Source organism: Oryza sativa, chromosome 1, assembly GCF_034140825.1.
Source record: "Oryza sativa Japonica Group chromosome 1, ASM3414082v1".
Taxonomy (NCBI): Eukaryota; Viridiplantae; Streptophyta; class Magnoliopsida; order Poales; family Poaceae; genus Oryza; species Oryza sativa.
In genome coordinates this window covers 26,777,545-26,792,189 of record NC_089035.1, presented here as the reverse complement: position 1 = coordinate 26,792,189, position 14,645 = coordinate 26,777,545, and the positions used below count along the sequence as shown (strand labels likewise).

Here is a 14,645-nt window from a genome sequence, read left to right as displayed (position 1 = left end):
ATACTATTCGAGACTCCAGACATAGAAGAAGTGACTACTAATTTGCAGCAGATAGTCGAGAAAGAAAGATCAGGACAGTTCGTCCCACGGAGGGAGAGAGATCAGCTTACTGCGGCGTTGGGGACGGCTGAACACTCTGGACGTGTAAGGGGTTTGTCCTCAAAGACAAGTTGGAAGGTCGGGTTTCCACAAGACGCACCAAGTTATAAGAAGAGAGACAAATACAAAGAACAACTATCGGACAAGATCTATGCGCAAGTGAAGGAACACTTCTACTCGTTGGCAGCTGAAAACCCGACAGCATTTCCAAGGTTATTCCCTGATAGCCAGCAACCCACACAATCCGCACAGCAAACAACTAATGTACCCAGCAGTGTAGGCTCAGTGCAGACAAGTACCTTCCCTGTGGATAGTATAACTGGACCAACTCCGTGCAGTCTCGTCGTACCAATCGGCCGCGCTGGAAAGACTAAGGAGGTTGCAACGGGTTTAGCGATACCCGGACGTCAATTCCACAACACGGCAATCCCTGAGGATTACGCAAGGGTACAGGTCGCCAAGGTCCATAGCGACCACGTTTCCTTGGAACTAGACATACCTGCACCTGAGGGGATTGAACTTCTCGGTGATGCAGTGAATCAGTTTATCTTGTGGCACCGCAGAGACATAATCCTGAGCGCGGCCGTTCTTGCAGCAGGATCTTCAACCCCATCCTCATCGCAGGCAATGACTGCTGCCGCTCCTGCACCACCGTCGCCTCCTGAACCACCGTCACCTCGACATCCGCCGTCACCACCACCGCTTAGGTCACCGCCTCGCCAACCTACACCACCACCCTCCCCTTCTCAACAACCGCCTCTCCCGACCCCGCAACCAGTTCAAGCCTCTCCCACCTCCCCAACTAAACAGCATGCTCCCCCGGCTCCGCCCTCAGTTCAAACCTCTCCACCTACACCCCAATCTGCTCTGGTAGAAGAAGTGCACATACCAGATGGTACTACATCCGAACCAAAGTCTAATACTTTGGAACCTCGTCGTATAATTCCAAAGTTGATATCGACATACGACCCAAAGGAGATTGACAAGGACAAGGAGAAGTTCATGTTTTCAGCTTTCAGGAATTCTGAGAAGAGAAAAGAACTTGCTCACGTCTTGTCAGACTCCCAGAAGTCAGTACTAGCGGCCCAAGATGAAGTGCAATCCTGGTTATCTGCCGATGTGCCTGAAACTTATGAGTATGGCAAGCCATTCTTGCCAACTTATCTTATGAACAAGCTACCATGGGAAATGAGGGTAATGCACGAATGGTATATGAAGGCATCTAGGAAAGGTCTCGGTTTCATAAGCGTCGCCGTCCCGGAAGGCACTTTCATGAGTGGTCCTAATGGGATATTTTTTATCTCTTTCCAAGACCTTTACGCCCTCTACAAGCTAGATAAAATGGACGTTAATCTCGTTGCGGCTTTCTGTCTGTAAGTCTAAACTCTTTATTACATGTTGCACGTTTCATTCGAAACAAATAAACCAAATCTCATTTCTTCTTTATTCATTGTACAGTATGCAATTCCACGAAGCTGATAGAACTGGAGCAAAGGTTGGATACGTCGATCCAACAAGAATATGCAAAACACAACACACCGTAGAGCTGAGACAGGACTGCGAGCAATTGGTTGGCAAGACCCCGGAAGAAAAGGAAGAATATGTGAAGACATTGCACAAGAGGAAGAAGCTAGAAGTAGCAACATACTTGGCAATAGCAATGTTGGCGCACGCCGACAAAGATGTCTTAATGGTCCCCTACCAGTTCACGTAAGCTCTCTCTTCTTTTTGTTTAATTAATTTATCTTCTTCGGAATTTTCTGTCTCCAATAAGCCTATCTTATATGTAGAGACCACTACATATTATTCCTTGTATATCCGAAAGACCAATTGATCATATCATTGGACCCCGCACACTATGACAAGGAGACATTTATGGAATTCCTCACTATTTTGAATTTGTAAGTGATAAACATTTCATTACTATAAATTGTTTAGGTCGATCACCAGTCTTCTAACTACTAATAAAACAATTGTTTCCTTCAAACAGAGCACACAAGTACTACCGCAAAAGAGGTGGACCAGTACATATTCCATCCCAGAAGAAGTTATCCGTCAGGACTGGCTGGCCGGTACTATCAAATTTATACCAATACAACTAATTATCGAATAGTACATATATACTAAATATATCTACTGAGATCGGTCCCCATAATTATATCGCAGTGCTACAAACAACCACCAGGAACCAACTTGTGTGGTTATTACGTGTGCGAGATGCTCAGAGTAAATGGGAGGTACAAAACAACCAGTAACCGAGTAGGTCATCGAACTCTTCTCTACAAAGAAACCCATCTCGCACACACTTCTCACTGAGTACCGTTTTATTTTCCTTTCTGTGTGCAGATCCCCGAAATCCCATATATTGCACAACGATTCAACCACACTACTATCTTGAACGTGGCCGCTGACCTCTGCCGATTCATCCGTCGCGATGTCTGCAACGCAAGAGGTCTCTTCTACGACAACCAGAGTGAACTCGCAATGGACGACAAATTTAAACCTCTCAGAGAGTGGGAGAAAGAACATATGCAATAACATGTACACTACTTATACATATGATGAAAAAACTGTGCCACTTGTATTATATATTTGTATGTAAATTACGATTGAATTAATGGTTATGTATTACATGTTTGTTACTGCGGCACTTGTCTTATCTTATATGCTTACTACTCCGAAATACGATAATAAATCTCTCAATAATTTCATATTAATTACGAATCACCAAAATGCTAGAATAAATATTATTTTAGCTATTCGGAAATTGAATTTCGCATGCGGTCTACTTAAGACGCCCGCATGCGAAAATAGATCTTCGCATGCGGTCTTCTTAGGTCGACCGCATGGGAAAATATATCTTCGCATGCGGCTTCTTATATGGACCGCATGCGAAGATCTATTTTCGCATGCGGCCGTCTTAAGTGACCGCATGCGAAGATCAATCTTCGCATGCGGCTGCGACGGCCGCATGCGCAAATGGTGATCTTTGCAGACCATTTCGCGCATGCGGGCCGGCCAACCGCATGTGAAGATCGATTCCGCCCGTATGCAAAAACGCTTTCTGTAGTAGTGTAGAGATCATACGATCCAGAACCCAGAAGTACTCCATCTGTCCTATACAAAATCTAATTCAGATTTATTTTTTACGGGAATAAGTACAGATTCAAATTCAGAATTAGGTTTTTTATGGGACGGAGGGAGTATGCATGAAACATTCTCGAGAAAGGCAAAAGGAATAGGCGACATAACGACGACACCAGCCATCCAGACAAGGTGAACAAAGAATTAATGTACATATCTCCTAGTAACCACTAAGCCTTGTGCTACAATAAGTTAGAACATTACGCCACAAGCGTATAAGAAACAAAGAAAAAAGAAATCTCAAAAGTTTAAGAAGAAGAAAAAGAACAATGAAAAAAACCTCATGACAAAAAAAAAAGAGGAAGAAAAATGACAAAGCCAGCAGGTCACTTGGTAACAGTCATGATGTGTATAATAGTACTACAGTTCTATAATGAGAACAATACCACAGTCCTTACATATTTTAATTGCATATATTGTGTATAATAATAACAAAATATAATTACAGAACTACATGTCATAGATGACCTTGCGTTCAGCAGAAGAACCGAGGCCAATGATCTGTAGACAAGAATCGGTGATGCTAGCGATTGGAGGTTGAGTGTATGGGCCCTGTAGCAGGCCAATTGCAATGCCCTTGTATGCAGCTTCTGATGGATGAAAGCCATCCCACGATGCATACTTTGATGGGTCATCACACACTTTGTATTCACCATATCCACAGCCTGCAGATGCAGATACACCATAAGGTCCTCCTCCACCACAGCAAGCGACCAAAGGATCCTCAATTCCTGAATCGCAGTTTGGGAGTGTTAAACAAGCTACCAACAAGAAAAAATGTTCTTTATCAATGTAGAAAGTAGTTGAGGAGTGCATTCCATGACATGATGAAAATAGAATAGCCAACCTGGTAAATATATGGAGGGAGAGAAACCCTAATTAGATGTTATGATTGTGGTACAAGCATATTTACAGAAAGATTTCCTTTGTTCAAGAAATGCTATGGAAGTCGAATTTAACAGGTCAACAGAAAGCTAGTATTTTATTTCTTGTAGTAACCTACAAACTAGAATTAATTAATAGTATAAAGCTTACAAACAGTAATGAACTAGCTGCACTCACCAAATTGTTCAGGGGAAAGAAAAATTTCCATGGCAGCTCCATAGTAATCAGTATAGATGATGGCCACATCGGGGTGAAGCTTGCGCAAGTTTTCCAATTCATCTATAAGAAGTTTGTTGTGGTATTGCGAGAACTCATTCATCCACCTAAGACAACCTATCTCTGGCTCATAATCTTCCTTCTTATCACTCTCAAATTGCATGAGGTATGTTGGAATACATCCAATTGGGAGGTTACCAGGAACAACTAGTGTCTTGGCTCCAAGTCCGATCAATTCCTGCGAACTCAACTTTATTGCATTACAAGCTATATAATATTATATTGCTTCGTGAAACAGGAGCTCAAGGTATATAAAAAGATGCAGGCACATTACTCACGGTGATTGTAGAAGAAATTTTGGCAATAACACTAGGAGTGAAGCTGCGAATCTTTTCAATGGGCACGCCGCTCATAAGAGGATAGTTGTAATCATTGCCTCCGATTTCTCCGACCAAAAAGAGAGATTGATTCATCATGCCCTTGCAACCTGTGCCATAAACATCGTTTAGTAATAGCTGAAAGGGAACTTTAACTATCAAAATTGCTGCTTTATATGGTAGTTAAACTAAACTATCTTCACCTACTACTTCTAGCATGTTCGTTTATTATCCTATTATAAACTAGACAGATTTGTAGCAAACCCACAATCATTGACCTGGCATATTTATTTTTTTTATTTTATTCTATGCAACCAATTCAAGGGTTAAGCAATTATTCACGTGGAAATCATATCATGTTGACCAAATATTTGGCAGTGGCATGGTGTGCATTATTGTATAGTAGCAGTAGTAGTATACTCCAAACTAGCATGGTGGCTCGCGCAGATTACGCGGCTAGTACCATTATATTTTCTCTTATATAATAGCATATATATTTTCTCACTATATTATTAAAATATATTACAATGACAATATAATTTTAAATTTTACAATAACTTTACGAAACTACTCATGCGTAATATTTATATTGTATTTTATATACGTGTTAGTTATTAATTATTTTTAATATCAAACTTTAGTTATTTGTAAATTATATATATTCCTATATGGACTCTGGACTTGTCTTTTAATATATTTTTTTAATTCTGAACTTTTATTATTTTTAATTGTATTTCTATGTGGATTCTAAATTCATCTTTCAAAATTCTTTAATTTTTAATTTCAAATTTCAGTTACTTCTAAATTGTATTCCTATATTGACTTTAAACTCTTCTTCCCATGTTTTTCTTAATTTCTAATTTTAGTTATTTGTAAATTGTATTTTTATACGGACTCTACACACTACTTTTCATTTTATTATGTTTATTCTAAATTTTAGTTAGTTTTAAATTCCTATATGGACTCTATACTCTACTTCTAATATTCCTTATTTTTAATTCCTAATTTCTATTTTTTTTTTCTTAATTGTATTTCTATATGGACTCTATACTCTACTTCTAATATTCCTTATTTTTTAATTCCAAGTTTCTATTATTTTCTAATTGTATTTCCGTATGGACTCTATACTCTACTTCTAATATTCCTTATTTTTAATTCCAAATTTCAGTTATTTCCTAATTGTATTTTTATATGGATTCTAGTCTACTCTTCTAATATTCCTTATTTTTTTAATTCCGAATTTCAACTATTTCTAAATTGTATTTCTATATGGACTCTAGTCTCCTCTTCTATTATTCCTTATTTTTTAATTCCGAATTTCAGCTATTTCTAAATTGTATTTCTATATAAATTCATCTTTCAGTATTCTTTAATTTTAATTTCAAATTTCAGTTACTTCTAAATTGTATTCCTATATTAATTTAAACTCTTCTTCCCATATTTTTCTTAATTTTGAATTTTAGTTATTTAGAAATTGTATTTTTATACGGACTCTAAACTCTACTTTTAATTTTATTATGTTTATTCTGAATTTTAGTTAGTTTTAAATTCCTATATGGACTCTATTCTCTACTTCTAACATTCCTTATTTTTTAATTCTGAATTTTTTTTCTTAATTGTATTTCTATATGGACTCTATACTCTACTTCTAATATTCCTTATTTTTAATTCCGAATTTCTATTATTTCCTAATTGTATTTCTATATGTACTCTATACTCTACTTCTAATATTCCTTTTTTTTATTCCGAATTTCAGTTATTTTCTAATTGTATTTCTATATGGACTCTAGTCTCCTCTTCTAATATTCTTTATTTTTTAATTTCGAATTTCAACTATTTCTAAATTGTATTTCTAATATGGACTCTGATTTTCCATATGGACTCTATACTCTACTTCTAATATTCCTTATTTTTAATTCTGAATTTCTATTATTTCCTAATTGTATTTCTATATGGACTCTATACTCTACTTCTAATATTCCTTATTTTTAATTCAGAATTTCAGTTATTTTCTAATTGTATTTCTATATGTACTCTAGTCTCCTCTTCTAATATTCCTTATTTTTTAATTCCGAATTTCAACTATTTCTAAATTGTATTTCTATATGGACTTTGTTTTTTTCTTTTTCTCCGATTAATGCGAGAATTTCTAAGCCATGAGAGCGAACGTGGAGGCTCCTTTTTCTAATCCTTTAATAATATAATAGGTAGATAGATAATAGATAGATAGATAGATAGATAGATAGATAGATATTGTTAATGATTGTGGTATCTCTAGACACGCACCTTTCTAGACAATAAAGCCCCACCAACTAATAGCAAACTGCTATGACTAGTGCTTAGAAAATGAGAACTGCCACGATCTCGTTCCAAACGTCATTGTCGAAGCCTCAAAGGTTGGTGGTGCAAGGCGAAAGCCGAAAGCCGAAAGCCGAAAGGTGTTGGTTGATTCAAACATACCGTCCATGTCGCCGGCGCAGAGCATGTCGAGCAGATCGCGGAACCACCCCATCTCCATCTCGAGGTGCACGACACCGTCGTCCGTGGGCACCCCTCTCTCCCGGAAGAAGTCCGGGCCGAGCGCCGTGGCGCCGCCCACCGCGAAGTTGGCCCCGCTGGCGAAGTCCTCCGCGGTCTGCCCTCCCCAGTACGGCCGCAGGAACGGCAGCCCCATTGCTTCAGCTGCGGCGCGGCGTACCCACACGCGCGCGCGCGAATTACACGTCTCATATTAGCAAACGGATCGAGCGATCAATCGATGCAGACGAGGCCTGCAGGATGGATGGATGATGAGGCGTACCGATGAAGTCGATGATGAGGCGGCCGTCGGAGCACCGGCCGGTGGCGCGGTGGAAGAAGGTCTCGCCGTAGGGTGGCCACAGCTGCGAGGTCGTTGCCGGAGAGGAAAGCGACGTTGCCCGTGTCCGCCAGCGAGTCCCCGAAGCTGAACACGCGCAGGTAGCACGGCGCCGCCAGCGCCTGTGCCGCCGCCGCCGCCGCCGACAGCACAACTGCCACCGCCAGCACTACCGCCGGCGGCGAGAGGAGGCCTGCTCCTCCTCCGGAAGTGGAGGAGACCATTCTTCCTACACTTTCGTTTGCTTCTGCTCGACGTCGGGCCCGAAGGCGAAGCGGCCACTGGGATTGGCTCTGCGGTGTTTTTTCGCGTTGGCCCAAAAAAGGCAAATACTCCAAGAAACGTAAGCGTGGCTCGTTAATGTTAAGTGGGCTCGAGTGACGAATGCCCACAGGTCAGTAGGGCCTCTGGTCGCTGTTAGCCTATTACACATGAGACGGTGACAGGTACGCTCCATCCTCCACTAAATGCACTGTGAAAACGTAGTATAAATGCTAAGCGCTCATGATACGTACACATTGATCCCTATATATATCACTCATCGCTAAAATAATAATTACCCGTAAATGCAAATGCTCATGTCAAGTATAGGATTTGAATCAAGGGGACTTCGTTCTACCACGAGAAAGCTAACCAGTTGAGTTGCGTTTACAAGTACGTTTATTTCGTAAGTCGTAAGGTAACACTTTTAGATACACAGATTGTTGTATATCATTACTTTGGACCAAAAGATTTGATACATCCATATATTGATTTTTTTTCGGCGATGTATATTTAACCAAGCGTAAGTGAAAATATTTTTCCCCGTCGTTCGCATTCTGCCATGGTGAAACAACTTATCGAACGATAATGAGGCTTGCAGCAACAAATCACAAAATGGTTCAGGTGATAAGACTCGAGGAGATAGAAATGGGAAAATAAGTGTAGTCCAACGACAATGACAATATTTTTTTTACTTCCTCTATAAAATATACTCAACCTTGTATGAAATAGGATAATCTAGTACAATTATCCATATATTCGTTGTACTAGATTATTTTATTCCTTACTAGCTTACGTTTTTTGTGACGGAGGGAGTATTAAGTAAATAATCGCTTCTCTTAAGAGTGTTAGGTGCAAGGAGAGTAGGTAGTGAATTAATGATGTTGCAACATAATTGACCTGATTGATATATACTGGTAGTTGTGCTTTTTATATTATCTAATATTTGAAGTGTTTTCGTTATTTCGATTTCTTTAAACAATATCCCGTACATGTTTGACACTGACAGTTTTTTTATTTAAGCTATATGGCACTTCTGATGATTGTGGATACAAATAAGAGTCATGGAACTCACTAAAAATTAGATAAAGCGATCGGATTGCATGATCTTTATACAATATCGCTCATAAGAAATGCCTCTACGAGAAGCGACATCACGGCCACATCAGCCACGCAGCCAAGGTGACCAAAGAATGTAGTTGTCTCCCTGTAACCCCTAACCCTTTCACTATACACAGAAGAAAAACAATGGAGCTAAATTATAATAATACTACACATACCCTATAAGAAATAATAAATCTTAAAAATTTACGAAGAATCAAACGATCCACAAATAAAACCTTGTGGTCGTGACTAAAAACAGAGAAGGAATAACAAGAGCCAGCCAATCACTTGGGCAACAGCCATTCTGTGTAGAACAGTTCTGCAGTTCTGTAATGAGGCAAAAATACCACAATCGTTACATCTTTTAATCACACGTATTGTCTATATAATAAAAAAAATATAGTTACAGAATTACAAATCGTAGAGGACCTTGTATTCAACAGAAGAACTGAGCTCAGTAATTTGCGGGCACGAATTAGTGGTGGTAGCAAATGAAGGTTGTGTATATGAACCTCGTAGCAGTCCAATTGCAATGGCCTTGTATGCAGCTTCTGATGGATGGAAGCCATCCCATGACCCAAACTTTTGTGGGTCATCGCAAACCTTGTATTCACCATATCCACATCTTGCAGTTCCAGATACACCATACGGTCCTCCTCCACCACAACAAGCTGTCAAAGGATCTTTGATTCCTGAACCGAGGTTAGGGAAATGTTAAACAAGCTATACTCAGAAGAAAAAAATGATCTTTTTCTTGATAATATGCGCTTTCCTCCATATTAAGGCTTCTAGACAGTTTTTCTAGTGTAACCGACTAGTTAGTTCAGTCTTAAACTCGGTACAAGTGATGTCATGTTAATTTGTAATACACATAATGTATCTATACCATGGTAAGAATGCAATAATTTGTAATACACATAATATATCTATACCATGATAAGAATGCAGATATCTGAACAGAGGTCTGGCGTGGGGGTGCATTACGTGACATGATGAAAATAAACTTCTGAACCTTACAAACATATGAAGGATACAGACAGATTTGCTTCGTTTGAGAAGCACTAAGGTAATCAAATTTAAGAGAACACATATAGAGTATTTTTCTTGTAACCTAAAAACTAAAATTAGTAGTGTTAAGCTTTCGAAAAGAAATCATAGTAGAAACAGTAATGAATTAACTGAACTCACCAAATTGTTCAGGGGAAAGGAAAACTTCCATGGCAGCTCCATAGTAATCAGCATAGATGATGGCCACATCAGGATGAAGCTTGCGTAACTTTTCCAATTCATCTATAAGAAGTTTGTTGTGGTATTGCGAGAACTCGTTCATCCACCTGAGGCAACCTGTCTCTGGCTCATAATCTTCCTTCTTACCACTCTTGAATATCATGAGGTAATTTGGAACACATCCAATGGGGAGGTTACCAGGAACAACCAGCGTCTTGGCTCCAAGCCCAATCAATTCCTGCAAACTCAACGCTGTTGCATTACAAGCCATGTAATTTTGTATTGCTTCTTGATACAGGGTCTCAAGGTACACAGAAAAGATGTAACATAGGCACGTTACTCACGGTGATTGTAGAAGAAATTTTGGCAATGACACTCGGAGTGAAGCTGCGAATCTTTGTAATGGACACCCCGCTGAGAAGAGGTAGGTTGTAATCATTGCCCCCAATTTCTCCGACCAGGAAAAGAGATTGATTCATCATGCCTGTGCAACCTGTGCAATAACTAGTGTTTAGAATCAGTATGTAAATATGATATTATAGCTGAAAATGGAATTTTAAGCATATCACAATTGCTTATTTATTATATCATAGTTAAACATTTAAAGGATCACAGGAAGCTTACTACTTGTCATTTCTACTAAAAACCAGATTTGTAGCAGCATGATCTTCCCCTTGGCGTATTAATTGATTTCTGATTTATGTTGTATGCCATCAATTCAAGGGCAAAGTTCATATGTAGCAGTGACATGGTGTCCATTTATAAAATATTTTTTATAATTTTTAATTTCAACTAATGATGATGTATTCTTTGGAAAACAATGTGTTATGGATTCGCGGTGTGATTTTATATATATATATATATATATATATATATATATATATATATATATATAAACTGCAGAAAGTTTTAGGACTCCTTTTACAATATTTCCTTTTTATAGAAAATACAGTATCAGTTATGGACTTAAGGTGTTTGACAATGACGGTTATGGATTTTGAAATGGACCATCTGCCTAGCAGCAATCAACAAAAGCTGTCAATCTTCAAGCCACAAATAAACCCCACTATTTCTGGTAATGATGAATTGCTTTTCTTATTTTCCTTGTGCTGTTATTTTCTTTGGATGCACATTTTTTTGTGTCTAAACCAAGTAACCACAGGTGACATATAATATGTGAAAATGACATTAGTAGTGTATCGTGGAAAATACTTCGATGCAGTTATATTCTTTAGAAACCATGTCAACGTCCTAAAGCACAAGTAAAAACTAAAAAGGAATCAAGGAATATATATTGTATACCATTGCACCAATTCTGAAATGGCATAGAAGGTACTAGGATAAGTTCCACACCATAAGGAAAATGCTATAGCATACTTTTCCTTTTTTTTTTTCTCTTCAACTTTCTAGCCAACTCCCACCTTCCATGTCTTCTGAGAGCCACAAAAGGTTGAGACAGTGCCTTAGTACCTGTCAGTCTGCGTGCTTATACTCTACTAATCAGTTTGTGGCATGTTTGGGATTTGCTTCTCCAATCTCCATGTGTCACATTCAGACCATTCTATTTATCACCAGATGCGCATCATCATCAAGACATTAACCCCCACCAAACTACTAGTCTACTGCTACGATTTCATATCGCTAGTTGAAAATGTCATCGTCAAAGGTGGGTAGAGAGAGAGGAGGGATTATATCAACATACCGGCCAGGTCGCCGGGGCAGAGCAGTTTCAGCAGATCACGAAACCACTTCATCTCCATGTCGAGGTGCACGATGTCAGCCATGGGCACCCCTCTCGCCCGGAAGAAGGCCGGGCTGAGCGCCGTGGCGCCGCCCACCGCGAAGTTGGCCCCGCATGCGAAGTCCCCCGCGGTCCGCCCGCTCAAGTACGGCCGCACGAACGGCAGCCCCAGCGCGTCCGCTGCGGCGCGGTGCACCCAAATTTCAAATCTCAGGTTAGTCGGGTCGTTCGATCGGTCGACCAATCGATGCAGGGGAGGAGGGGGCTGAAAATCGCCGCGAGCAGAGTACCGATGAAATCGACGACGAGGCGGCCGTCGGAGAATCTTCCGGTGGCGCGGTGGAAGAAGGTCTCGCCGTAGGGCGGGCGGAGCGCCGGCTCGCGGGAGTCGTTGCCGTAGATGAAGGCGAAGTTGCCCGTGTCCGTCAGCGAGTCCCCAAAGCTGAACAGCCGCGGGTAGCACGGCTCCTCCGTCGCCGCCTCTGCCGCCGACAGGAGCACCGCCACCGCCACAACTACCGCCGCCGGCGGCGGCGAGAGGAGGAGTCCTCCTCCCTTCCTCCCGGAGGTGGAGGAGGAATCCATTCCTCTCCTCTGCTCGAGATGAACGGAGAAAAGGAGAGAAAGTCGTCGCGGCGATGCTTTGCGTTGGTCCAAGTCTAACGTGGCTTTTATAAACGCTGCGGTAGTCACTGACATGTGGGGTCGCGGTGACAGAGGCCCACGGGTCAGTGGGGCCAGTGGTCGCTCTCACGTGTGACAAGTGTGCTTTCTAACCTTCGAGAATGATGAGATGTGCTCAGTTAAGAGGCCCTCTTTGAAGTACACGTCGAATCCATTATTTTTTGCACACAAACATATGTTCTTTTTAGTATTACTTCCGTCCCAAAATAAATGCATTCGTGGATATCCGTGCCCCACGTTTGACCGTCCATCTTATTTGAAAAATTTAAAAATATTTAGTCACACATAAAGTAATATTCATGTTTTATCATCTAATAGCAATAAAAATATTAATCATAAAAAAATTTTAAATAAGACGAATGGTCAAACGTTGAACGTGAATAGTACAAAACTATATTTATTTTAGGACGAAGGAAGTATTAATTAAGGCAAAGGTTTTGGATACTCTACGTCTACGTGACCTGGTGAAACCGGTAAAACGCAACAAGGACGTACGAAAATTACGTATTCCGAATGGTGAGGCACTTCCGTATGATGAAAACCGTGTGTGAGTGAAAATATGTTTTCGTCATCTCGCTTCTCCCATGGGCAAACGGCCCAAAGAACAATAATACGAAGCTCAGCACGCAGAACGGCTCGGAGGGGCAATCCTTATAAACCAAAATTAAAATCTTACAACTTTAATCTAGCGTTGTTTCTTTGAATCTTTGGTTTTCTCATCGTAGTTTATTTTACAACATTATTTTAAAAAGTTCAAAATTTGAAATATACTCCTAACTTTTAAGAATAACAAACTTAGAGCATGTCAATGGATTGTCTATACTACTTCTAATATAAATATTTTGCAGGTTTTTTCAAAAAAATTAACCTCCCACAATAGCCCTAAACAAGCTGAAAACATCATCCCCATCACCATAAATGTCTCTCCATAAGTCGAGGGAGGGCCTCACCCCGGATAGCCATCACCGACCGATTCACACGCTTAGGAGTCAACCGTGGGAGTACAAGAAAATAGGTCTAGTTTTGTCTGAAGTTTTTTTATGTAGACACATTTTTATTTTGAGAAGTTAAATTGGGCTATCTCTTAGAGGGAAAGGATATTTTTATCCCTTAAATTCCATTAGAGATTAAAAAAAGATTTAAGGAGATTGAATTTTGGCAAAAATGTTAGTCATGCTCTTTAGCATAATAACTCACTAGGTTAAATTACTTGTAATAAAACCTATTCACATGGGTTCAAACCGTACACTTGACATCACACGGATGCTTGTATTTAGGTTTATTATTCTTTATGTGACATGGTGCTCGTATTTAGGTTATGATGACTTTGTCAATCCACATTCATATATAATATGTGGACTGCTTCTAAGTTTAATAAATTCCTGGTTCTCAAAAAAAAATCCACATTCATAATGTGACAAAAGTGGGGGAACACATGTTAGAAGAAACGACAAGTATAGTTCAACGAGAAATGTGTTTTTTTATATGAGTAATAGTTTGTCATATACTCCTATATATGTAAGAAAAGTATAAAATGTTGTAAAGTTGATGTTGCAATGATTTGACTTAATTGATTGATATAATTTGCTCGTGACTGTACTATTTATCCAACACTTCCAAAATTTTGAAGTGTTCTAATCTTTTTCATTTCTTAAAACAACATTCTCGTGCATTCTTTGAGAGGATATTATTTATGGGCTATGCCACTTGTCAGGATTTTGTGGATACAAACAAGAGCAGTCATACTCACCCAAAAAGGAGAAAGCAAATTTGCATGACCATGGTTTAATTTTTTCAATCTCATATATACACAAGAAATATCGGCTTCTCATAAAATCTCTAAAGCGTTACCACGCAGTGCGGTGATATCATACTACCAACGTCTAAACGTGCACTCAAATGTACACAAAAATATGAAAAAGATTTAAGGCGTACGGAGCTCAACGATATGTACACTACTCCTAAGTACTAACACAGCAGGACTAGCAGGATCCTTGCCAAGCAATGTGTTCTTGGAGGTAGAGAGTTCACGAAAGTATATATATGCGGT

At 39.7% G+C, this 14,645-nt stretch overlaps 2 protein-coding genes across 3 annotated transcripts; both read right to left on the bottom strand.

Moving 5' to 3' along the window:
• Positions 1–3,350: 3,350 nt before the first annotated feature.
• LOC9266391 (GDSL esterase/lipase At1g28600-like) lies at positions 3,351–7,926 on the bottom strand. Its single transcript, XM_015787177.3, is given in 6 exon segments — positions 3,351–3,974; positions 4,306–4,582; positions 4,683–4,831; positions 7,182–7,403; positions 7,522–7,610; positions 7,612–7,926. Coding segments are annotated over 6 exon segments (1,209 nt in total). The 5' UTR covers positions 7,803–7,926; the 3' UTR covers positions 3,351–3,693.
• A 994-nt stretch (positions 7,927–8,920) lies between these two features.
• On the bottom strand, positions 8,921–12,556 carry LOC4326250 (GDSL esterase/lipase At1g28600). 2 transcript variants are annotated; one of them, XM_015777618.3, is made up of 6 exons: positions 12,202–12,556; positions 11,873–12,091; positions 10,515–10,663; positions 10,132–10,408; positions 9,373–9,635; positions 8,921–9,270 (listed from the first exon to the last, which is right to left on the bottom strand). In XM_015777618.3, the coding sequence occupies exons 1-6, from the start codon at positions 12,494–12,496 to the stop codon at positions 9,193–9,195; spliced, it is 1,281 nt and encodes a 426-aa protein (XP_015633104.1). In that variant the 5' UTR covers positions 12,497–12,556; the 3' UTR covers positions 8,921–9,192. The 2 variants fall into 2 exon arrangements, with proteins under 2 accessions (XP_015633104.1, XP_066168012.1); XM_066311915.1 differs by having other exon boundaries at positions 9,211–9,635.
• Between the last annotated feature and the right edge of the window lie 2,089 nt (positions 12,557–14,645).